This window comes from Entelurus aequoreus, linkage group LG16, assembly GCF_033978785.1.
Source record: "Entelurus aequoreus isolate RoL-2023_Sb linkage group LG16, RoL_Eaeq_v1.1, whole genome shotgun sequence".
Taxonomy (NCBI): Eukaryota; Metazoa; Chordata; class Actinopteri; order Syngnathiformes; family Syngnathidae; genus Entelurus; species Entelurus aequoreus.
The window spans coordinates 46,174,501-46,201,703 of NC_084746.1; the positions used below are offsets into that span (position 1 = coordinate 46,174,501).

General features: G+C 39.9%; 1 protein-coding gene across 2 annotated transcripts in view; it reads right to left on the reverse strand.

The window, feature by feature from the left end:
- LOC133631083 (kinesin-1 heavy chain) overlaps positions 1-27,203 on the reverse strand; it is a 42,704-nt gene that overhangs the window by 11,191 nt on the left and 4,310 nt on the right. For both annotated transcript variants that reach the window (XM_062023118.1, XM_062023117.1), the window contains exons 2-13: positions 11,416-11,503; positions 11,271-11,344; positions 11,093-11,197; positions 10,799-10,847; positions 7,981-8,036; positions 7,803-7,890; positions 7,599-7,723; positions 7,424-7,528; positions 5,706-5,851; positions 5,469-5,617; positions 5,201-5,388; positions 16-84 (exon numbers count right to left, since the gene is read on the reverse strand). In XM_062023118.1, coding sequence (XP_061879102.1) covers positions 16-84; positions 5,201-5,388; positions 5,469-5,617; positions 5,706-5,851; positions 7,424-7,528; positions 7,599-7,723; positions 7,803-7,890; positions 7,981-8,036; positions 10,799-10,847; positions 11,093-11,197; positions 11,271-11,344; positions 11,416-11,503 — 1,242 coding nt within the window. The remainder of the gene's footprint in view (positions 1-15; positions 85-5,200; positions 5,389-5,468; positions 5,618-5,705; positions 5,852-7,423; positions 7,529-7,598; positions 7,724-7,802; positions 7,891-7,980; positions 8,037-10,798; positions 10,848-11,092; positions 11,198-11,270; positions 11,345-11,415; positions 11,504-27,203) is intronic.

The window sequence follows — 27,203 nt, forward strand, 5'->3', positions numbered from 1 at the left end:
AGGTCCAGCACTCACCTCCTCCTGATCCAGCATCTGCTGCTTCAGCTTCTCGGCCAGCTGGCTCTGCTGGTTGATCTCTTCATCCTAAAAGTAGCAGACGTGCACCAGCATTAGTATTCACAGCGTGCCTCATTGTACACAAAGTCATGGTGCGAAGTGAAAGACAGTTGAGAAATTAACATTCTAGAATAAGTATTTTATCCAGTAGAGATGGCAAATAACTCCCTCCTAACAAGAAAAGGAACTCCAGCAGGTATCTTAACCTTTGAGTCGACTTAATTCAAAACTACTTTATGCCTCTTAAATGGCGAATACTGGACACGCTCAAAAAAGTGTTAATATTTTTTTTCTTAAACTTTCAACACTTTAATCAATCAAAGTTTACTTACATAGCCCTTAATCACAAATGTCTCAAACAACTGCACAAGCCACGACGACATCCTCATCCACATCAGGGCAAGAAAAAACTTAACCCATTGGAAACATGAAATCTTGGAAGGGACCGCAGATGTTCTTCCAAAAACTCACACTATCCCTTTCAGCCAAAAAACGGACGCATTCCAAAAATTCTTGTTAAGTCATATAAAATATATATAAAAAAAAAAAAAAACTTAACACTTTAGACCTATTTATAGATAACATTTTTATATATCTGTAATGTTTTTTTAATATATTTTACGTTCTTTTTGTAACAAAAAAAAGTATAATTCGTAACGCTTATTTTTGTGCATTATTATTTTTGGAACATTGACAGCATTTAAAAAAAAATGGACAAACTCATAAAAGTGTCATATGTCATATATGATTTAAAAAAACAACTTTAAATGCTTTAAATCTTTCAGCAGCTTCACACCTATCCACATTTTTTGTATGACTTGTTTTTCTTCTTTTTTTGTAAAAAAAAACACACAAAACAAACTCCTTATTATGGGAAAAACAAAACATGCAACATTTTCAAAAAAATTGTTTCAAAGTGGATAATTTGAAATTCGATTTCGACCGGGGGCAGTGGTTAGCGCTCGTGCCTCACTGCGAGAAGGTCCCGGGTTCTTTCTGTGGCCCTAGTGTGTGAATGCTTGTCTGTCTTTCTGTGTTGGCCCTGCAATGAAGTGGCGACATGTACCCTGCCTTTCGCCAGAGTGCAGCTGGGATAGGCTCCAGCTCCCCCTTCAATCCTGAGAGGGACAAGCGGTAGAAAATGGATGGAAAATATCATCACCTATTTTTGCTGAAACTAAATGTTTGTTTGAACGTTAATAACATTGAAGACTATGTGCATTTAAACTGCATTTTTTTCCACAGTGGCGTCGCAGTAGTGGCTGCTGGTTGCAGGAGCTCTGCGCTCTTGTTTATCCTCCTTTTGTGTTCTTGGTGTTTTCCCTTTAGTTTTCCTGTGTTTTTTGCCTTTAGGTCCTGGCATCTTCGGAAATGCGCAACAAGTGGTGGCACTTTCGTGACTTCTGCAGTGCTTTTTGGTGCCTTTTCGTGAACTTTTGGATCTGCCTAGAGGAGCCTTTTGGCCATGTCCATGTTTGCACCGGAGACCAACTGCTGACTCTCTGCCACACGTTTATGTGGAGACCGGAGGAGTTGCGGACAGAGACAGGGCTGCGGTGCTTGAACATTTCTTAATTGAGGACTATCTACTAGAACATTTTATAAAATAATGCACACTTTATTTAAATCTGCCAGAAAATGTCCAACACCTATGTGATTGGTTTTAGAAAGTATCTTGACTAGAGGTCAAAATAATCGATTTTTAGATGCAACGCAATTCGGACATGGACTATTATAGAATCGATTAGTAAACGTCAATAATCGATAATCAATTTCCATCCATCCATTTTCTACCGCGTGTCCCTTTTGGGGTCGATAATCGATTTATTTATTGTAAATAAAGTAATGCAGACATTTCTAAAATTTGGCTCACTGCAGCGCGCCAAGATCTGACCAGCTCCTTATTTTAAAAGGCACTCATGGCCCAGTTTTGCACACATTTCCAATAACTTAATAAATGGGAGAATTAATTGAACAGTTTCTAATTCCAAATGAATTGGGGTTTTTTAAAGTTGCATATGATAAACGCTTATTTAGTGAAACAAATAGACATGTAAAACTGCATCAATATACATAAAATTAAGGATGCATCAACAATCGATTTTAATCGAATCATAACTCCTGAATCGCAATCAAATCGTGAGGTGGCCAAAGCTTCCCACCTCTAGTCAAAATCGCCAATAAAAAAGTAACTCTGGACTTCCTGCCCACTGTCTTTACTTTCTGCCAACAGTAACAATATACATTGTATGTTATTAATGTGTTAAATTAATCTAAACACTGGAAGTAAAGCTCAAGAGCTGGCTGTTGTTTCAATGTGACGTCTCACAGCGATCGTGGACTAAAAAAATGTTTTTTTTGTCGGGAGGACAACTTTTCATGGAGTTGTACCTGGTATTTCTATTATGTACCCTTTTCCTGATCGCTATTTTCCCAGTTGTGGCTCATCAGTAAATAAGAGAGCAGCCACATTTTCCCACTCCTCAAAAATGAGCCCGGATGCATGCGTGTTAATAAAATGTGTGCCGTTAAAGGAACTTACAATTAATGCGTTATCGCGTTAACTTTGACAGCCCTAGTTTTATCTTTTTTGTGGACTTTTTGCAGCGCTGCAAGCACATAATTTCCCTGTTGTGGGATGATTCAAGTCTATCGTATCGTTTAACCACATAATCTGTCGTCATGTAGGGGTTTAGTGGTGCCATTGCACATATACACACTGACATTGGACACAAAATGTCTTCAAAACCACATTTACACACCTCTTTGTAGCACTAACAACCCACCACGATCATTGTTTTCTGCATTTAAGTCGTCTGTTGGCAGATTTTTCAAATTAAATTACCGTATTTTTCGGACTATAAGTCGCGTTTTTTTTCATAGTTTGGCCGGGGGTGCAACTTATACTCAGGAGCGACTTATGTGTGAAATTATTAACACATTACGGTAAAATATCAAATAATATTATTTAGCTCATTCACGTAAGAGACTAGACGTATAAGATTTCATGGGATTTAGCGATTAGGAGTGACAGATTGTTTGGTAAACGTATAGCATGTTCTATATGTTATAGTTATTTGAATGACTCTTACCATAATATGTTACGTTAACATACCAGGCAGGTTCTCATTTGGTTATTTATGCGTCATATAACGTACACTTATTCAGCCTGTTGTTCACTATTCTTTATTTATTTTAAATTGCCTTTCAAATGTCTATTCTTGGTTGGGTTTTATAAAAAAAAAATCCCCAAAAAATGCGACTTATACTCCAGTGCGACTTATATATGTTTTTTTACTTCTTTATTATGCATTTTCTGCCGGTGCCACTTATACTCCGGAGCGACTTACACTACCGTTCAAAAGTTTGGGGTCACCCAAACAATTTTGTGGAATAGCCTTCATTTCTAAGAACAAGAATAGACTGTCGCGTTTCAGATGAAAGTACTCTTTTTCTGGCCATTTTGAGCGTTTAATTGACCCCACAAATGTGATGCTCCAGAAACTCAATCTGCTCAAAGGAAGGTCAGTTTTGTAGCTTCTGTAACGAGCTAAACTGTTTTCAGATGTGTGAACATGATTGCACAAGGGTTTTCTAATCATCAATTAGGCTTCTGAGCCAATGAGCAAACACATTGTACCATTAGAACAGTGGAGTGATAGTTGCTGGAAATGGGCCTCTATACACCTATGTAGATATTGCACCAAAAACCAGACATTTGCAGCTAGAATAGTCATTTACCACATTAGCAATGTATAGAGTTTACTTCTTTAAAGTTAAGACTAGTTTAAAGTTATCTTCATTGAAAAATAAGGACATTTTAATGTGACCCCAAACTTTTGAACGGTAGTGTATAGTCCGAAAAATACGGTATACCATGCAAAAACCCTATGTGAATGAATAATATGCCTCTCGCATTAGCTAGTGGTTGATAAGTGTAATTTCATACAAAACAATTTTTCCTAGTATTTCGAAGGGAGATGCTTAGATCTATTCAGTATTTGTGGTGAAAGCATTATAACATGTTAGGTTTTCCGATTCCATTGTGGTGAAAAAGGAGCTGAGCCAGAAGGCAAAGTGCTCAATTTACCGGTCAATCTACATTTCCATCCTCACCTATGGTTATGAGCCTTAAGTTTTGACCGAAACGACAAGTTCATGAGTAAAAGCGGCCAAAATTAGTTTCCTCTGTCTGTTGGCGGGGCTCTTTCTTTGAGATAAGGTGAGAAGCTCTATCATTAGGGAGGAGCTCAAAGTAAAGCCGTTTACCCTCTACATTGAGAGGAGCCAGATGAGGTGGTTCTGGCATCTGGTTAGGTTGCCCCCCAGGCGCCTCCCTCGGGAGGTGTTTAAGGCACATCCGACCGGTAGGAGGCCACAGGGAAGACCCAGCACACATTGGGGAGACTATCTCTCCCGGCTGGCCTGGGAATGCCTCAATATCCTCCGGGAGGAGCTGGACGAAGTGGCTGGGGAGAGGGAAGTCTGGGCTTCTCTGCTTAGGCTGCTGCTCCCACGACACAACCTCGGATAAGCGAAGATGGATGGATGGAGGCTTTCATTATATAGAAAAATATGTGTTACAATGGAAGTCAATGGGCGGCCAAAATGGGCAAAGGGGCTAAGTGTAAAATCAATGAATAGGGATGTAAAGGTATTATAGACACTGCGGTATTTCGGTTTCGAAGTCTTCACAATATTGCCGTAATGTGTGACCGTATTAAATGAAAACTTGGTGAGTGTAGTTTTATTCTGGCGCTTTAGAGTTGTTCGGATCCAAAAATAAAATAAATCTCCCAGAATCCTCCGTGCAGCGCAGGACCGCCAAGATGGGGGCGTGGAATGCTGCAAGCAGGAAGTGAAGTGTGTTTGTACTGATAGTAGATAAGAGGATTTTTTTTGACATTTCCTTAATATGTCATCAAAATTTGTCTATAACTATTCGAGTTATGTTGCAAACAAGCTTGGCAAAAACATAACCTCTTCGGTTGAGATAAGAAAGTCCTCGTTCTGCAAAGCGCGCCACTTTAATCTTAAGCGTTTCCAAGGCGACACAGAGCCAGCCGGTAACGCCGCACCACACAGAGGGTATTCACAAAAAAAAAAACAGTAACCTCTGACTGCCCTTCTTATTCTTCCTCACCTTATCGTCTAGCTGCTTGTAGAGTTTGGACAACTCGGCCTCACATTTGTCTTTCTCCACGTCGGTGAGACGGATGCCGGGCACGTTGGGTGTGGACGCCGGCTTGTCATTGATGATGTTGTCCAACGCCAGCACCTCCTCCTTGGCCTTTTCCTTGTCAAACTGCTCTTCCACCGGCACACTCTCCCCTGGGAGGATGTGAACACTCATATAAGTACGGTCAGAAGAAATTACATTATAACCAACGATAAGTCCGGAAGAAGCTCACCATTCCTCCAGCGGTTGAGCTCATTTTCCAGCCAGGTGACTGTGTTCCTAAGGGTCTTGTTCTTCTCTTTCTCCCGCTCATACTTCTGCTTCCACTGTTCTGCTGTCAACTCTACGTTCACAGTGACAGTGTTCTTGATGGTCTTTGCTCTGCACAGATAATCACACAATATTTGACTAAATACGTCTCCACTGTGATCAGATAAAACTTATTTTAGGGAGTGTTTTTCTTGCCAACCTTTGTCCAAACATTAGGGTAGATTTGGTCTCAGACTCATTGTATGAGGAAGGCGAGCAGCAGATGACGATAGTGGTTCGACAGTTACCACCCAGTGAGTCCTGAAGGATACGTGTCATCTTGCTGTCTCGGTACGGGATGTAGGCCTGGCCAAAGCACAAAGCCACGTGTCAATGACAGGCTGATCTTGCACTCGTCTCAACATGGAACAGGGGTGTCAAACTAGTTTTCATTGAGGGCTACATCACAGTTATGGCTGCCCTCTGAAGTCGCTTTAAACAGTGACTAATATGAATATAAATGTATAAGGTTTCCCCTCATATTATTACATAATTGCTAATGCGTTTGATTTTTGTTTTTACGAACACTCAAAAAAATGTGTAGATAGATTAAATTTATAGTGTTTTTTTACATCATATTACCGGTACTGTGTGTAAAAACTGACTAAAATTGAGCGTTTTTTTTTTTTTTTTAACAGTATATTAGTGTAAATGGAGAAAGAGTACCACTGTTTTTTATTTTTACTGTGTCAACTGAGGTGCCAGTTTTTCTTTATCATAAAATCTATGGTTGTTTTTAAAATGTATTATTGGAAATGGAAAAACGGTACTACAGGTTTTTTTACGGTGAAATATTGGCAGAATTTTACAATAAAAAACAGTGGCACTACTTTCCCATTAACAGTAATATGCTATAAACACCATCGATTTTATGATTAAAAAAAAACCTGTCAGTTTAGTCGCCAGAATTTTACCGTAAAATCTACTGTTATTTTTACAGTGTACAATTTGTTGGTTAACTTGCTTTGAAATCATAAGTCAAGCAGATATTTAAGTGTTTTTTAAACATTTTTGGAATGTCTGATATGTTTGTTGATGATGTTGATAATATTAAGATTTAGTAGATATGTGATTGCATGTAGTACATGCGTTTTTTTACTGTTAAAATGGGGGGAACAAATTGTTAGAAAGGATAAAAGTACTTTATTGATGCATATTACTTCGAGGCTTTCGCAGGCCATATAAAATGATGTGGTCTGGCCACCTGGGCCTTGAGTTTGACACCTGTGACATCGACACTTAAATTGTGTGCCAATAAATCACATGTTCAACCACAGAAGTGAGGCCCCTGCTAGCTAAATGTTTTTCACGTTCATGATAATTAGTGTCAAGAGTTGAGCGGTATTCCGCCGACCTCACTAATGCACCCGCCCAAATAATTGGCTCATATTTGCTGAGGCAGCAGAACAGCTGCGGGGCCAGGACGAGGTGAAGGACTGCAAGAAAACAACACAACCATGCTGAGGTAGACAAAAGTAGACCCAAGCACCGGATTTAAATGAGCTTTTCTTCAGTCCATACCAAAGAGTGCACATGTTAAATGGTCTAGCTGCAAAGCACAATTGATGTCCATACACCAACACTGCTACGTTTGATAAGCGTACACATGCTTGTTTGTTTTAGAGGACCACACCAGAGGCTGGTTGCCACTGGGTGTATACGAAACACACCAAACATTGATCAACGTGAAAAGTGTGAAATTGCAGCCACAGCCCCAAAGAAACATTGCTGTAGGATCAGTTATCTTTATAGTCTGATGGACCAGTGGATGAATGAATGGTGCTGCTTCACCAGACAAACACCTGGAGGGACATGACTATCAATCTTTGCGAGTTTATCACAAACACTTCCTGTGAGGGGATGAAGTGAGGTACTGACCGTTCCTTCAGCCAGGGCCGATATGACATTACCGAGGGACGACAGTGACTTATTGATGTTCTTTGCTTCGTCCAGCAGGGCTCCCTCTGCTCCTGTTTTACTGACCTGACCATCACAAACTCATGTTAGGGCAACACGGCAAAGAGGTCATTGAAGGTCTTCTTCTCCTACGTACCTTTTCACTTCCAGCCAGATCCACCAGGTAGAGCTTGCCGCTGAGCTTATGCTCTGTTTGAGTGTTCTCTTGCTTGACGTTGATCAGGAAGATACTGTGACTCCTGGAACTGTGCTCATTCATGTCTGAGGACAGGAGGCATTCATCTCAGCACCTTCATGCAGCATCTAGTGTTACACAGAGACTGGTAGACTGATGTCTTACTTGTGACTGCTACATGTCTGTTGGATTTGCCTTCATCAATGGTGTCCATGACCTCATCTGGACTGCAGACAAAGCGCTCAGTGCAGCCCTGTGCTCACAAGGAAGCATCAGAGGCCATTAGTGGCATATTCTTAATGGATTCAGCAGGTGTGACACATGCCTCAATGTTAAGTCTCACCTTGACATAAGGTACTCTGTTTTTGTCTTCATGCACTGACAGATTGGTCTTTGACACTGGAAAAAAACAAAACACAAACGCGTATCAATAACTTCCACATCATCACTTGGCTTTTCTTGAATCATTACATTTCTTATCTTAAGTGTACTGTGCACAAGGGATGATGTTCGAAACCGGTTCTCCCGATTGTTCGATAAGAAAAGAACCGATTCCATGGATTCAAATCCCTTTTTGAGAACAGGTTCCCGTTATCGAAGCCACTATACCGTATTTTCGCGACCATAGGGCGCACCATATTAAAAGGCGGCGTGTCAGTTACGGGTGCTATTTCAGTATTTAACGCATAAATAAGGCGCAGCGTATTTTTGGGCGCAGGCATGGTTAAACATACGCTATCTTAAAACATACGCAATCTTAAAACATACGCTAGCATGCGTGGATGCTGTTTTAAAAAGGCAGCAGGAGCAAAGCTGAGTTGGGTTGTACTTTATTGAAGTATTTATCAATGTACTCACATTATTTTTTGATCAATCCTCATCCACAAAACCATCAAAGTCCTCATTTTCTGTGTCCGAAATGAACAGCTGGGCAAGTTCTCCATCAAACACGCCAGATTCCCTCTCTTCATTTTCAAAGTCAGTCTCGTTGTCCATTAGCATAGCAAGCTCGCACAACAGTAAAAGCTGAATTCTCTTGCCCCGTTGTGCGTATCGATTCGCTACCGTGCTGGTCCCCTTCTTCTCCACAGTGTGCTTCACCGGGATGTCGAAAGTGAGCGGCACCTCGTCCATGTTGGTGATGTGTTTGTCGGCAATTTTTTTATTTACAACGCACATAGCAGCCCTTTATGCTCACTGGGGGCGTGCCTTTAGCGTCCTCTCTCACCTGAAACCTTCACCCTATAACGGCCGCATGCTGTCCTCAGTCACGTCCGCTTTTCCTCCATATAAACAGCTTGCCGGCCCAGTCATATAACATCTATGGCTTTTGGAACTCAGTGCACACACAACAACCTATCAAAGGCTTACTGAAATGAATTTTTTTTTATTTAAACAGGGATAGCAGATCCATTCTATGTGTCATACTTGATCATTTCGCGATATTGCCATATTTTTGCTGAAAGGATTTAGTAGAGAACAACGACGATAAAGTTCGCAACTTTTGGTCTCTGATAAAAAAAAGCCTTGCCCCTACCGGAAGTAGCGTGACGTCACCGTAGGAAGGGCTGCTCACATTTTCCTATTGTTTTCAATGCAGCGAGAGAGATTCGGACCGAGAAAGCGACGATTACCCCATTAATTTGAGCGAGGATGAAAGATTCGTGGATGAGGAACGTGAAAGTGAAGGACTAGCGTGCAGTGCAGGACGTATCTTTTTTCGCTCTGACCGTAACTTAGGTACAAGGGTTCATTGGAGTCCACACTTTCTCCTTTTTCTATTGTGGATCACGGATTTGTATTTTAAACCACCTTGGATACTATATCCTCTTGAAAATGAGAGTCGAGAACGCGAAATGGACATTCACAGTGACTTTTATCTCCACGACAATACATCGGTGAAGCACTTCAGCTAATGAGCTAACGTGATAGCATCGTGCTTAAATGCAGATAGAAACAAAACAAATAAGCCCCTGACTGGAAGGATAGACAGAAGATCAACAATACTATTAAACCATGGACATGTAACTACACGGTTAATGCTTCCCAGCTTGGCGAAGCCTAGCAATGCTGTTGCTAACAATGCCATTGAAGCTAACTTAGCTACGGAACCTCGACAGAGCTATGCTAAAAACATTAGCTCTGCACCTACGCCAGCTCTCATCTGCTCATCACGACCCGTGCTCACCTACGTTCTAGCGATCAACAGTACGACGAAGGACTTCACCCGATCACCGATGCGGTCGGCGGCCCGGAGACGGAGGAAGTCAAGGTGAGGTCGGCGGCTAGCGCGTCTGCTATCCATCTCAAAGTCCTCTTGGTTGTGTTGCTGTAGTCCGCCGCTAAAACACCAATCCCACCTACAACTTTCTTCTTTGTAGTCTCCATTGTTCATTAAACAAATTGCAAAAGATTCACCAACACAGATATCCAGAATACTGTGGAATTTTGAGATGAAAACAGAGCTTTTTGTATTGGATTCAATGGGCTCCGAATACTTCCGTTTCAACGATTGACGTCACGCGCAAACGTCATCATATTGAAACGTTTTCAGCCGGAAGTTTGCCGGGAAACTTAAAATTGCGCTTTATAAGTTAACCCGGCCGTATTGGCATGTGTTGCAATGTTAAGATTTCATCATTGATATATAAACTATCAGACTACGTGGTCGGTAGTAGTGGCTTTCAGTAGGCCTTTAAGTTAAAGTTAAAGTACCAATGATTGTCACACACACACACTAGGTGTGGTGAAATTTGTCCTCTGCATTTGACCCATCCCCTGGTTCACCCCATGGGAGGTGAGGGGAGCAGTGAGCAGCAGCCGCGCCCGGGAATCATTTTTGGTGATTTAACCCCCAATTCCAACCCTTGATGCTGAGTGCCAAGCCGGGAGGTAATGGGTCCCATTTTTATAGTCTTTGGTATGTCTCTGGATTCGATAAGAGATTCGATAAGGAATCGGTTCGATAAGGGGATTCGATAATATGCTCGAACTCGATAATTTCTTAACAAACATCATCCCTACTGTGCACTTACTTTGTGTTTGCTTAAATTAAGAAAACAGAAAAAAACGCTACGTTTTGCAAGTGCATGATTTAAAAAAAAAACTGCAGTAGAATTGTCCGAAACGCGTGGAACACTCTTCCACGGGCAGCCACTTACCATCCAAAAGGTCCCGGATTTTGTCTAAGTAAATTTCAAAATAGGACACCTGTCAACAGAGGGGCAGAAAAAGAATATAATTTTCAGCAAATGTGGAAATATGTATAACAGATTATTAAAATAATCTAATCTATTACTAACAATAATTACTATACATTATTCAAATATGGTGATGTTACACAAAAAACTAAAACATCTTATTTCACTGCATTGTGCATCAATAGACAATGAAAAAGTTTTACTGTAATTTAACAATTACATTGTAGTGATTTTCCGTAGCTTAACTGGACCTACTTTGATATGAAACTCCAGGTTTTCATCCATGGAATAGATGTAGTTGAAAATATCTTGAACTATCCTGGGAATGATGCCCATTGCGTCTGTGTCGTGGAGATTCCCCTGAAAATAGAAAACATTTAAACTTATAACATCGCCTAAAAGTGCATTTATATTTGCGCGTCTTCATTCTTACCTCCATAGTGTGTGTCTTTCCAGAGGATGTCTGGCCATAGGCGAAAATTGTTCCATTGTATCCTTCCAGAACATCTGCAGGACAAGACACAATACATTGAAATGTGGGCTTCAACAGAAGTGTGATAACTATTAAAAATGTTCACCTTTTACAATCCTTTGGGCACAGGCATTGTAGACTTGCTCTTGTGTCGTGCTGGACTGAAAGACTCGGTCAAACGCGTACGGTTTGCTCTGCAAGAGAAAGAGAGAGGACCACAACAAATGAAATGTTTTGGAAAACTCAATCAAGACCTTATATTGTTTGAGGGGAAAACAAATGTGGCAAAGATCAAGATAATTGGATCAGGATAATTTGACTTTTATGCAGACTTTGTTGTATGAAGTGTGTATGGTATATCGTTTTGTATGCTTTCACACGCCGCTTTTCTTCGTTCTGTAATATTTCTATACATTTATTGTAGGTGACTGACCCTCATCTGCTGGACTTTAGACTTTTGTCTCCTGAAAGCTATATATTCAAGTCTTAAAGGCTCTCAAGTAAAATTGAGTTTTTGGAGTGTTGCTGAAGTGGTATTCTATAAGACAGCCACGTTTGCTGTCTTCCAGAAATATACGGCTGTAAACAGATGCATGCCAAGGTGATGCATGACTTCATGGAATTTTATGGTCAGATAGCTGGGATCTCAGTGAGGTTAAAAAAAATAGGACTTGAAAAATATCAGCCTAGGTTCAAGGGTGAGCTTCTAGGGATTCAGAGGCATTTCCCCATGAATTTGAATAATTTTTAAGATGCTTTGGAAAGCATTTCCTACATAAAAATTATGTTAAAATGCAAGAAAACTTACCAATGGTTTCTATCTATTAGATGCTATAAACAGAAAACCACACCTCTTTTTCATGACTGTACTACATCATCAATTGTTTGTTTTTGTGGGGAAAATATATTTACCATATCAATAGAAACCATTCCAAAATGTACAACATCTATAGTTTTTGATTAGTTCAATGTTTTGACTGGTTTGAGAGAATCTCTTCACTATATCACTATAAAGCACTTTATGAATACATGAGATATGAGGGCTACATTTGATAACAAATATTGTAACTGTAAAAACATTTTGTTGAGCTAGAGAGTCACTAAGTAAAGTAATCGATGTAAGATTGCGTTCATGGTACCTTCTGCAAGTTTGTTTGTTCAATTATAACATGAAGCTTTTTATTACATTTCTTTATAAATTCATGAATATACTGTAATGGCGGCGGCAATATGAAGGAAACAGAATGACTGTGCACGAATCAGCTTTTTATTTGTTTTCACAAAACTAGCACTGTATAGCTAACAGGCAGGATTGCACACACTTACAAAAACAGCTCCTCAAACACTTCCTTGTTTCTTCTTCACTCCCAGACTAAGTCTAACACTGCGGTAAGCCCGCCACCTCCCTCTGCAGCTCACACTCGGTAATTACAGTTCACTACACAAAATTCCCATCGCAACAATACTTTCCCCCCCATCTACTGACTACCTTCATCCCCTTACCGCCTCAATAGTTAACCTATACACATGGCTCAAACTCAACACTTTAATGAATCATAAAAAGCATTCACTTTGATTTTTCATCTCTTCACACGCAAGCTAGCTTAGCCTAGCTTCGATATCTCCAAAACATCGCCACTCTGACGCCGGCATAAACGTGAGTATGGCTTTATGTAACGATTGCACAATTCTCTTAGAGAGGTGTCCCTGCTTGAGGGACTTGTCCACATGTTAGAAATTAAAAATAAAATCCATTTAGACAGTGAGGACATGCCAGTTAGCACAGGCTGCACTGGGTTTACTGCGTGGCTAGCACAGCTAGCTTTGACTCAACCCCGGATTTCCACTGAATGCGGAACGGTCGCGGACCGGCACACGCGCACCAGCGGACTCTTTCCGTTTTTATTCAAGTCAATGTGTCAATTTCCACCGCCCGCGGAATGTACCATGTTGTTGCCGTTCCGTATTCCAGCACTAAATATACACAGAGCTTTTACTTTTTCCGGACGCCGAAACAAATCTGTTTAATTTATCTCAAATCTGCTAGTGCTGAATAGGAAGTTATGCACAAAAACAAAATAAAGTATCCGGTTTACTTTCAAAATAAAATACTCCTTCAAGGCGGATTGTATTTTACGCTTTAAAAGGTCCTAATGGGCGACAACGGACATTAAGTCCACTTGTCAAAGGTTTTCAGACTTAATTTCATCTTGTTGACACAAACGGACAAGGACATATAGTGTCAGTGTCACCGTGCTACCTGACAGGAACATGAAGAGCAGCCACACAAGGCTCATATAAGTATTTATTGCTCATCATTACTATCACAAACATGTACCTGCTCTGACACGCAAAACCATTCAAAATGTTTAGACCACACAACAGATGGTGGCAGGGAAAAAGACAAAATTATCTGTCATGTTAGAAAGCATCTTCTAACCATGAATGCAACTCATAAGTGCACAATTTTGGTCACATGAATAAAATATAATGTATGGACTATGCAAGTATTTGGGAAACATACCATGTTTTTTCAATGCTGAGTATGTACAAAACAAGAATGTTGGTGCAGATCATTTTTGGTAGTTTACCTTTACCCAGATTCTCACCAAAATACTAGGTTTCTTTGTTGGACCATGCCACTGCAAAGTCATGTGGAATTTTTTATTTTTTTGTACTTAATATAAGACAGTGTTTCCGCACAGGACTGCAATCTATCGGTGGCGATTAGTTGTGGGCATACACACATACATTAGTGGTCAAAAGTTTACATACACTTGTAAAGGACATAATGTCATGGCTGTCTTGAGTTACCAATAATTTCTACAACTCTTATTTTTTTGTGATAGAGTGATTGGACCACATACTTGCTGGTCACAAAAAACATTCACGAAGTTTGGTTCTTTTATGAATTTATTATGGGTCTACTGAAAATGTGACCAAATCTGCTGGGTCAAAAGTATACATACAGCAACATACATTTTCAATTTTGGTGATGTAGAAAAGTTACAAGCAAATCAAATTAGCTTCATGGCATGGCCTCTTAACTTCATGTGAGTGATTATGATTGACGACACCCGTTGACTTCTCTGAGCCCATTTAAATAGGGCTCATGTGATGCAGTCATTAGACTCGGTTACAAACACGACAATGGGAAAGTCAAAGGAACTCAGCACAGAACTGAAAAAACAAATCATTGACTTGAACAAGTCAGGAAAGTCACTTGGAGCCATTTCAAAGCAGCTTAAGGTCCCAAGAGCAACTGTGCAGACAATTGTTCGTAAGTATAAAGTGCATGGCAAGCTATCACTTGCTGCTGAGAGAAAATTGGTCAGAATGATCAAGAGTCAACCGAGAACCACCAAAAAGCAGGTCTGCAATGAATTGGAAGCTGCTGGAACACAGGTGTCAGTGTCCACAGTCAAGCATGTTTTGCATCGCCATGGACTGAGAGGCTACCATGCAAGAAGGAAGCCCTTGCTCCAGAAGCGACACCTTAAGGCTTCTCTAAAGTTTGCTGCTGATCACATGGACAAAGATAAGACCTTCTGGATGAAAGTTATTTGGTCAGATGAAACAAAAATTGAGCTGTTTGGCCACAATACCCAGCAATATGTTTGGAGGAGAAAAGTTGAAGCCTTTAATCCAGGGGTCTCAAACTCAATTTACCTGGGGGCCACTGGATGCAGAAACTGGGTGAGGCTGGGCCGCAAGAAAAGATTTCTTAAAAAAAATCTAACATGCACTTTTTAATGAATTCACCTCCTTTGAATGGCTTTCCCGCCCTAGCAACCATCTCACTCACCATGTAGCTAGCTTTGACTGCTGCATCGCTCTTTTCGCTTGCTTTCTTGACGAAATCTTGTTGCCTCAGTAGACTGGTTTTAAAATTTGCAACCCGGTTCACTCCCCTAGTATTTTGCATACTCCTCAGCATGTCTAGTTGTATAATGACGTTTCAAATTGTATTCCTTGTGCAACGCAACTTTCTCTGTATCAACTACAGAAAAGAGCTATAAGGATTATTCATAAAGTAGATTACTTAAAACACACTAACATATTATTTATTAATTCTGGTTTATTGAAACTACAGGAGCTAGTAAAGTTACAGACATTATGTGTCATGTTTAAGGCTAAAAGTAAAACATTACCAGCAAATTTACAAAAAATGTTTGTCATCACTTCTGAGAATGAAGAGCATAGAAGAAAAGGTCATTTCAATTCTTGACGAAATCTTGTTGCCTCAGTAGACTGGTTTTAAAATTTGCAACCCGGTTCACTCCCCTAGTATTTTGCATACTCCTCAGCATGTCTAGTTGTATAATGACGTTTCAAATTGTATTCCTTGTGCAACGCAACTTTCTCTGTATCAACTACAGAAAAGAGCTATAAGGATTATTCATAAAGTAGATTACTTAAAACACACTAACATATTATTTATTAATTCGGGTTTATTGAAACTACAGGAGCTAGTAAAGTTACAGACATTATGTGTCATGTTTAAGGCTAAAAGTAAAACATTACCAGCAAATTTACAAAAAATGTTTGTCATCACTTCTGAGAATGAAGAGCATAGAAGAAAAGGTCATTTCAAACATCAGTATTCAAGGACAACTTTAAAACAAATGTGTATATCAGTGGTGGGGGTTAAACTATGGAATTCTCTTTACAAGAGATAAAAGATTGTAAAAATATATTCCAATTGAAAAAATATATAAGGACAGAACAATGAGATCATATGGACAGCCATAACTGTTTACATTTTGCTTTATATTTATTATTTTACTTATTTTTTGCCTAGTTTTGTATTTGTTTTGTATCATCCTGTGAGGTGTATACTACTTATTTTGTTTTTTTTGTTCTTTTTGTACATCATGAAGTTTTGCACTTCTTGTGTTTTTTTGTTTGTTTTCGTTATATTTGGATGTAATTGTTTGTTTATATGATATCATTAAGTAAGACTACGTACTATGTTGAAGGGGGCAGAAAAATATAAGATTTTTCTTCATCCTGCTCCTTCTCAGGCATTGGTGTGTAAATGTATAATTTAAAAATTGAGGTATAATTGTCTATCGATCAAAGATGCACATCAATGAAGGAGATAAATAAAAATGAAATGAAATGAAATAAGACACGTCGGGGTGCCCCTGTGAAAGAAATATTGCATCAAAAATCGTCTCTGTCTGGAGCCAACGGGAGGAGGGTGGGGGGTGGAGTTTACAGTTACGGTAGCACAATTAGCCCCGAACGGGTTAACATCACCACGTCTGTATCAGCGCTGGGGTCCAGTGCACCACACTTTTGTATTGTCGCTCGCTCCTTCGGCGGAGTGCTCGTCTTCCCCGCCCGGACTGTTTACAACGGGGGCGGGAGCGAGCAGGCGGGCGAGGGAGGGAGGCAGGGAGGGAGGAAGGAAGAGCGTGTGTCATAGAAAAGCGGCAAAATGTTTCTCTGCTTGCATTACGCAAGTGACATCAATGCATACTTGCCAACCTTGAGACCTCCGAATTCGGGAGATGGGGGGGGTTGAGTTGGGCGGGGTTAGGGGTAGCGGGGGTGTTTTTGTAGCCCGGAAGAGTTAGGGCTGCAAAGGATTCTGGGTATTTGTTCTGTTGTGTTTATGTTGTGTTTAGGTGCGGATGTTCTCCCGAAATGTGTTTGTCATTCTTGTTTGGTGTGGGTTCACAGTGTGGCGCATATTTGTAACAGTGTTAAAATATAAATAAAATAAAATATGACCACCCTCAGTGTGAAATGTATGGCTGTTCCTCAAGTATGTCTTGCAATAACCTGCGTGTGTCTCTAGAAGCCTCATACAACATGTGTCTGGGCTGGCACGCTGTTAGTATGGAGAAAAAGATGATGCGGTGACAGATTCTAGAGGACACTGATGACAGTGCCATCACGGCACGCCCTCGATATTGTCGAGAGCCTCATACCACAACGTGATTGGTAGATTTCTTCAGCTCCGCACACAACGCTGTCAAGCGCCATTCATTTAAAACTCGCGGGCCGCACTAACATTAAACTTTCATATTAAGGTGGGGGCCGCAAAATAACGTCTCCCGGGCCACAATTGGCCCGCGGGCCGCGTGTTTGAGACCCCTGCTTTAATCCCAGGAGCACCGGGGTTACCGTCAAGCATGGTGGTGGTAGTATTATGCTCTGGGCCTGTTTTGCTGCCAATGGGACTGGTGCTTTACAGAGAGTAAATGGGACAATGAAAAAGGAGGATTACCTCCAAATTCTTCAGGACAACCTAAAATCATCAGCCCGGAGGTTGGGTCTTGGGCGCAGTTGGGTGTTCCAACAGGACAATGACCCCAAACACACGTCAAAAGTGGTAAAGGGATGGCTAAATCAGGATAGAATGAAGGTTTTAGAATGGCCGTCCCAAAGTTCTGACTTAAACGTGTGGACAATGCTGAAGAAACAAGTCCATGTCAGAAAACCAACAAATGTAGCTGAACTGCACCAATTTTGTCAAGAGTGGTCAAAAATTCAACCAGAAGCTTGCCAGGAGCTTGTGGATGGCTACCAAAAGCACCTTATTGCAGTGAAACTTGCCAAGGGACATGTAACCAAATATTAACATTGCTGTATGTATACTTTTGACCCAGCAGATTTGGTCACATTTTCAGTAGACCCATAATAAATTCATAAAAGAACCAAACTTCACGAAACATTTTTGTGACCAACAAGTATGTGCTTTAATCACTATCACAAAAAAATAAGAATGTGGGAAATTATTGGAAACTCAAGACAGCCATGACATTATGTTCTTCACAAGTGTATGTCAACTTTTGACCACAACTGTATATCCTGACCACTTATGGTTGGTAGACCCACCGTGCCAGCAACCTGAGGGTTCCTAGTTCCTAGTCACGTCTGTTGTGTCCTTGAGCAAGACACTTCACCCTTGCTCCTGATGGGTCGTGGTTAGGTCCCTGCATGGCAGCTCCTGCCATCAGTGTGTGATTGTGTGTGTGAATGAGTGAATGTGGAAATAGTGTCAAAGCGCTTTGAGTACCTACAAGGTAGAAAAGCGCCATACAAGTATAACCCATTTACAATAAACCATGCATGGCTTTTAGCACGTAATGACTACTTAGGTAACATAAGCGAGCTGGTGGTGTTCTTGTTATAATTTTTGTTTGAAAAATGTAACAGAGCAAGTTGCAAACAGCTGTGCCCTTTCGTTCTTATATATATATATATTTTTTGTAAATGTTGAATTGAATTAATTTGCTGGTGGTATGGTATGATATGATTATAACAACGGATATATTTATTTATGTTAAAAATGCATCTGAACTTAAATAAAACTGTTACAAGGGCATGACATACAGTTCTAATAAAATAGCATTTTTGTAACAACATAAATAACACCAAAATAAATTAGTAGAATGCAATTGAAAACTAGTACCAAAATACCAATAGAAGTGCTGATTTTAACACAAACAAAACATTTCTGACTGTAATCGATGTGCCTGCTATTGCTAGTCTGATGATTAGTAATGGAAGCAGAAAATACAGCTGCAATCCTAGTCTGGTGACCAGCAATAATAGCTTGTTTCTTATTCTTCAGGGGCAATTTTGCATTCTCCTTTGCTTACTTAATATCTCATCAGAACCAGCATGTATGCACAAACGCCGTCTTAGTGTAACAAAACAGTGACCGCCATTTAAAAGTATTGTAACATTCCAAGGAAGGCACGGACAGATTCTCAGTATGTTTTTCTTTATTAAAAAAAAAAATGCAGCGCTCCATTACAACAAGTTCAAACTTTGTTTTATTATCTGGGCAAGTCGCAAACAACCTTTAACCCTCACATTACACCTCACTTCTCATTAATGTCTTTGAAGTCCCACCACCAAGTTAAAAGCCATTGTAGCTCCGTAGCCAACCGCTACAAAGCCAACAAAGTATGTTTACTTATTTCAATAAAGCACGTCCTCATAACATTAAAACACTATCGACATGAATGAGCACATCATCGAGCAGTGGAAACATGGGTTTATTTTCTATCAAGTTTGTATCTATAGTTGTTAAAATGAAAGCTGCGGTGACTGGCTATTTGTTTTGCTCGCAATTAAGCTAGCATGTCGCCAGAGATGCGATGCTGTGTGCACGTGATAACGTCTGCACGAAGCTGATGCCCAAGTTAATAGAGGGATGGTATAAAGCATTATCTCTCCACATCCCGATGGCTTTGTTATGATACCATCCTAACATGAGTCACGTTGCACATTGAGAGAAATCTCAGTGGACTTTGTTGCGAGGCAAAACACAAGGTGACATATCAGCAGCTCACATGCAAGCATAGTGAATGGCTTCACCTGGACGCACGAGCAGATAACTTCCTGTTTCTCTTTTTTTTTACGAGAGCACAGGGAAGAAAGGACACAGTATCAAACTGTCTTTGAGGACTAAAACATTTCCGTAAGGAGCAGCTGTTTCACTGTGCAGCCCGTGTGTGTGTGTGTGTGTGTGTGTGTGCGTGCCTCGCCCTTACTCCAACTCCCACACAAACACAAACACTCTTCAGTACATATGACGCCATGGCTAATGTTTGACCCTAGGGCTGAAACTAACGACTAGTCAACGACTATCCCAACGATTAGTCGACCAGTAGGATTATAAAGCTTCCACACATTTATTGGCCACAATTTTTCCATTGACTTTTGAATGCAATTTAAGTTTTTTTTAGGCATGTGCTTACGAACAACACAGATGAGTAATTCATTCACACACACACGCACACACACACACGCACACAGAGACTGTTTCTACAAACATGTAAAAGAACGGGCCGCTATCAGGAGCTCAGTGATGTCATAGGATGCCACCTGTGCAACAAATCCAGTTGTGAAATGTCCTCGCTCCTAAATATTCCAAATATACTTTTGACCCAGCAGATTTGTTCAAATTTTCAGTAGACCCATAATAAATTAATTAAAGAACCAAACTTCATGAATGTTTTTTGTGACAAACAAGTATGTGCTCCAATCACTCTATCACAAATAAATAAGAGTTGTAGAAATGATTGTAAACTCAAGACAGCCATGACATTATGTTCTTTACAAGTGTAAAGAACTGTATATATATTCACACGCACACACACACACATATACATATTAATAATGTGACAGAAGAGGAAATAATCAAAATTGTAAAGAAATGTAAATCCAAGACCTTAACTGACATTCACGGAATTGCTATGAAAGTGATAAAAAATTGTTATTGAAGAAATCTCAGAACCATTGACGTATATAAGCAACCTATCATTTCAAACTGGCACATTCTCAGATTAAATGAAAATAGAAAAAACTGGAGACAAACACCTATTTACAAATTACAGACCTGTTTCTTTACTTTCACAATTCTAGAAAATGATTGAAAAATTATTCAACAACAGATTGGACAAATTCATTAACAAAAGTGGAACACTCGTAGAGAACCAATACGGATACAGAGATAACATTTCTACATCAATGGAATTAATTGAAATCAGGGAAGAGACTAAAGCACTTGACACTAGGGGTGTGAGAAAAAATCGATTCAAATTCAAATCGCCATTCTCACGTTGAACGATTCAGTATCGATTCTAATTTTTCAAAAATCTATTATTTTTTTAAATTAATCAATCCAACAAAACAAGATTATCAACAACAGTATCAATATCAGTAACAATTTCAACATAGCAGTGATTAAAAATCCCTCATTGACATTATCATGAGACATTTATAAAAAAAACAACATTAGTGTCACAGTGGCTTACACTTGCATCGCATCTCATAAGCTTGACAACGCACTGTGTCCAATATTTGCCCAAAAATAAAATAAGTAATTTAATAGTTAAAACAAATTTACATTATTGCAATCAGATGATAAAACATTGTCCTTTACAATTATAAAAGCTTTTTACAAAAATCTACTACTCTGCTTGCATGTCAGCAGACTGGGGTAGATCCTGCTGAAATCCTATGTATTGACTGAATAGAGAATTGTTTTGAATAGGAAAAATATCGTTTTTGAATCGAGAATCGCGTTGAATCGAAAAAATCGATGTATAATCGAATCGTGGGACACCCAAAGATTCGCAGCCCTACTTGACACCATTCATCATGATATTTTGATCAATAAATTGGAGCAATATGGCATCAGAGGGCTTGTCTTAAACTGGGTATGAAGATGCTTAACCAATAGAAAGCATTACGTGAAAATGGGTGAACATATGTCAACAGCGCTAAATATATCTTACGGTGTACCTCAGGTATCAATATTTGGACCTAAATTGTTCAATCTTTATATAAACAACATTTGTAAAGTTACAAAAGACTTAAAAGTTAGTATTTGCAGACGATACAACTGCGTTTTTTTCAGGAGGGAACACACAAAAGCTAATACAAATATTAAGAGAAGAAATGAACAAATTAAAAAGATGGTTTGACAAAAACAGAATATCTTTGAATCTCAGTAAAACTAAAATAATGATATTTGTTAACAGTAGCAGAGAAAGTCAAACAAATACAAATAGACAGTAGACATTGAAAGAGTAAAATACATCACATTATGGGGAGTAATAATAGATGAAATCTTGTATAAAAAAATAGTGGCAAGAAATATTTATATAGTGAATAAAGCAAAATATGTACTTAACTAAAAATCACTTAATATTCTCTACTGCTCACTAGTGTTACCATAGCTGAGTAATTGTGCAGAATTATGGGGAAATAACTACAGAAATACACTTCATTCCCTAACGGTGTTACAAAAAAGTTCAGTTAGAGTAATACATAATGTGGGATATATACAACATACATACCCTTTATTTATTAAATCCAAACTATTAAAATTCAATGATTTGGTAAATTTGCAAACAGCTAAAATTGTGTACAAAACAACTATAACCTGCTACCCAAGAATGTACAACAATCCTTCTCAACAAAAGAGGACAAATATAACCTGAGAGAAAAATTTAATTTAAAACATGTACAAAATTAAAATGTTTAGCATTCAGTATGTCGAATTAAATTATGGAATGGATTAAGCGAAGAACTCAAACAATGTGAACCAGTTCAAGAAACTGTTCAAACTACAAGTGTTTACAAAGTACAAAGAAGAAGAATTATGATAAATGTCTTGAACTTATTGAAAAGGATATATCATTCATTTCATTAAGTGAATCATAACTATTTATGAAGAGAGGTGATGCTTTGTTTTTTTGCTGACACTGGGGATCTTGGGCTCGAAAAGGCTGGTGACCACTGATGTAGGGGAACTTATTTTGCATCAGGCACAGTAGAAGTGAAAGAAGTGCATAAATAGGATGTTAAGATACTATCGCTCCTCTGATCATCAATAGTGGAAGCTGCAATATAGTCTGCTGACCACCAATAGTTTTTTTTTCTTTCTTCACTGTCATTTTTACGCTCTCCTTTCCCTGCTTACTATTTAGTAAGGGCCAGCATGTATGTGCAAAGGCTGAGCATAACAAAATTGCGACCAAAAATTTAAGTATTTTTAATCACTGCCAACGGAGTACGTTTACTTATTTCATTACAGACCATCCCTTAAACGTTAAAATACCGTCGACATGAACGAGCACAACATCGAGTATTGAAAATGTGGGTTTATTTACAATCAAGTTTGTATCTTTAGTTGCTGAAATTACATCTGCAGTGACTGGTTAGTTGTTTGACTAGCAGCTAAACAGCAGCAATACTGTGCACATGTGTTCTTGTATGCGCTGAGCAAATGCGCAGTGGGTTGATATAGCGCTTGTATGATCTGCTGACAATGTTTATTTTCCCAAACTCTTATTATAATTTGATCCACTTGGTATGGATTTCTTTTAGGAGCTAAATTATAATTTAGGGTTGAAATCTGTACTTGCACGCGTGCTCCCTTTTTATTCTTTCTGGTCGCACAATTTATTTTTAGGCGCATATGTGAGTGAAATGCTTGCACTGTACAGCCTTGTATCCCAAAATGCTGCCTGCATTCATACTATGAAATCCCACGAAACGCTTCCAACGGCAAAGAAGCTACCCGAAGTCTGCCACAAAGAAAAGCTGTTGGTCGTTTTCATTGCTGCAGCCTCCAATAAGAGCAAACAGCCTGCCAGAGATGACCGTAGGGCCAAAGCGATATCCAATTTCTTCATTGATATGAAATTGCACTGGGGTTCTCCGCGTTAGAGGCGACTCGCCCACTCAGGTGGGCCTGGAGGAGGTAGACACCCAGCTGCTCTTCTTTATTTGAGTTCTACACCATCTGTATGTCCAGACATTTTAAACCCTAATCATATCATCAGAGATAACAGATAAAACAATATAGCCAAATTAGTGATACACTTGACCGCAGCGATATCAGAGATGCAGAAGACCCCGCCCACCACCATCACTAAAGACACTGGACTTCTCGGCAGCAGACCCTCTGGAGCTACAATTTGTACTTCTTAACTGCCACTATTTGGGGGATTTATGTTTACTAGCAAAATACAACGTGATCACCACACTCCTGCACATACTGATGAATGGAAATCAGGACATAAGATTAACTACTTATTTATGATTGTGATATTACCTCTAACTTAGTGATGTCATACTTGGTTAGGACAAATCCACAGGTACGGTTTGTCACAGTATATATTATATGTGAATATTACCTATGTTATATTTTATATTGCTACTTCGGTACATTTTTAGTCTACTTCATACCTGCATTATCCTTTCCATCCTTACACTTCCCATCCTTTGTAACTGAGCTACTGTGTGGAACAATTTGTGTGGACAAATAAAGTTTGTCTAATCAAATCTAATATCCACCTTATTTTGAGTATGTCTTACCTCTAGGGGTGCATAAACTAGAGGCAAATCTAGATTTAAAATATAATTGATATATATTAGCAATAGGTATTGGCCTTGAGAAGCAGGAAATGGTAGTGGCTTGCATCCTTATGTACTATCGTTATATCGCACACAGCACTACACTCACGTCACATTGAGGAACAAAAAACAGCTGTTTGTATTTCTTAACTTTCTTGCCTAAAGCGACGATCCATTAGAATAATTTCATTCAAAAACATTAAAAAATAAACAAAATACTAAGTGTTGAGACTTACTCGAAAGTATGTTCAATCATTTAATCAATGTTTATTTATATAGCCCTAAATCACAAGTGTCTCTTTTTGCGTCACATTTTCCTGCAGAAAGCCTTCCCTAATGGTGAAGACACGCAGTCGTATTGTACATCCTGGACTTTTTCATTAGTGGAGTCAGAAATGGCTCAAAATAAAGATGACTCCATGTCTGCAGCTGTGATTAGTCAAGCAGCTGCTTTAGCAGCAGGCCTGTATTGCGGTCGTGAATGGACACTAATACAAAGTGTTGTATTTGTTTAGGTCAGATCGCCAATGTACACACCATTTGCTCCAACCACAAAGTGCACTGGCATTTTTACACTCAGGCCGGCAGCATTTGGGCTAGGCCGGGCCGGGTCTGAGGGTCACAGACTGCAAGTGTCCCATGAAGTCAGATGCCTGAAGTCAATTTCCAACAGTACTTTTTACTGCTTTGATTGACCTGCTATATTATATTTCAATACCAAGAGGCTTTATTTCACTTTGACACACATTTTAAAGTGTGAAGCACCATGAGGAATGCTTTTTATGAAGCTGTGTTTTTAAAAAGGTGAGAACCAAAGGTGAGAACTAAAGTCCATAAAAACATTCAGGAAACCTAATGTTTAACCACCATGTTTTATAGAACTACTAAAAAGGTTCAAGTATGGGGGCGGCATGGCGTGGTGGGTAGAGCAGCCGTGCCAGACACTTGAGGGTTGCAGGTTCACTCCCCGCCTCTTGCCATCCAAATCACTGCCGTTGTGTCCTTGGGCAGGACATTTCATCCTTGCCCCGGTGCCGCTCAAACTGGTGAATGAATTAATTCGGAGGGGCCGTAGGCACAAACTGGCAGCCACACTTCCGTCAGTCTACCCCAGGGCAGCTGTGGCTACAAATGTAGCTTACCACCAGGTGTGAATGTGGAGTGAATGAATGCTGGGTTCTCACTTCTTTGTGAAGCGCTTTGAGTGTCAAGAAAAGCGCTATATAAATCTAATCCATTATTATTATGTCATACCGGTCTTGGTTAAAAAATTATTGTGTCTACTTAAATCTGGCGTCTGCCTCACAGACTGAAAACCTGGGTTTGATTCTCTGTTGTGGAGTTTACATGTCCTCCCTGTGTTTTCTTGGATTTTCTACCGCTACTCCGGTTTCCTCCAATACCCAAAATCATGAATGTTTTGCTACCTGAACAATCATCTCTATAGGTGTGAATGGTTGTTTGTATATACAGTATGTGTCATATGATTGACTGGTGACCAATCCGGAATGTCGTTCCATGGCTATGCCGATGACACTCAGCTCTATGTGAGACTGGACGCGGGTTTATCCTTCGCCCCCGCTGCTATCACCTCCTGCCTGGAGGAGATAGGGTCGTGGGTGTCACAGAATTTTCTCCAGCTAAACAGCACCAAAACCGAAGAATCGGCAACCCCCACCAACTCTGTTCCCTTTCTGTGAGTTACATCTGTTTCTCTGGCCATGCCACACTCGCTTCCTCCTGTGTTACCAACTTGGGTGTCAAAATTGACCACCACCTCACTTTTGATTCGAATGTCCAACATCTATCCGAACGGTTTACTTTCATCTGAGAATTATCGCTAAACTCCGCCCCTCTATGATGCTGATAAGTGGGTACGCGCCTTTTGTCTCTCTCGGGCGGTCATGCGCTTCAGGATCCCGGGCAGAAGACTTCAAAAGTTTCAACACATTCAGAACAGTGCAGCCAGGGTCCTGACGAGGAGTTTGATCACATAACCTTGATTCTCCATAAACTCCATTGGCTCCCGATAAATCTCTGTATTGAATATAAACTCTGCCTTCTCACTCACCAATGCTTCCATGGAAATGCTCCACAATACTTGATAAGACCTGCTCACCATACAGACCACATCCAGATCCCTCAGGTCCATTAACACTTACCACTCGGTCAACCAAAGACATGGCTTTACTACATGGACAGAGACTTCAGTGACTGCCCCGCACCTCTGGAACACTTTGCCAGAGAAATTGCGGGCGCCACTAACTGTGGAATGCTTCAAACAACACCTTACACATTTTTGTTCAGGAAGGCCTATTGTTGATTTGTACCACCTGCCTTGTATACTTGTTTTGTACACCTTTTACTATAGTTTTAATTGTGTCTGTTTTAACTCTGCTGTAGCACTTCGATATACGTACACAAACATATGTAAAGTGTGTTATAAATAAAATGCAGTATTATTATTACTCTGCCTGTCCCCCCCGCCCCCATCAGCTGGGATAGGCTCCAGCTCACAAACAGTCCTTCCCCATACTAATGCCCTGTTTACACTAAGCCAGATAAGGTTATCCAGGGTAAATTACACCTAACCTTATCCGTGTCCACACACAACAATGCCACCGTTTAAGACCCCCTCCCCCCTCCGTCCGCCGGCGCAACGCAACCTAACACGATGCGCGTAAAATGCGCAAGTCATAGTCACATCCAGTTATGCTTTGTGTGCAAGTTCTTAAATGTAACTTATCTGAACAATATCCAGTGTTGTGGTATTTCAACTAACTGGAATCCAGTGTGCTGTGGGGCCCTATTGTAGTGAATCACACCTGAGCCATCATAAATTAATCAAATCTTTATTAGACACGTACCAATGTGATAAAGAACATTTTACCTCAATCAAAGTAGGGATCTAGATATCTGGTCAGGACACTCCTCACTCTTTTGCCTTCACCTTCATTGTCCATTCATTTTTGGTGACTTTATGTACTCTGGACCTAGACG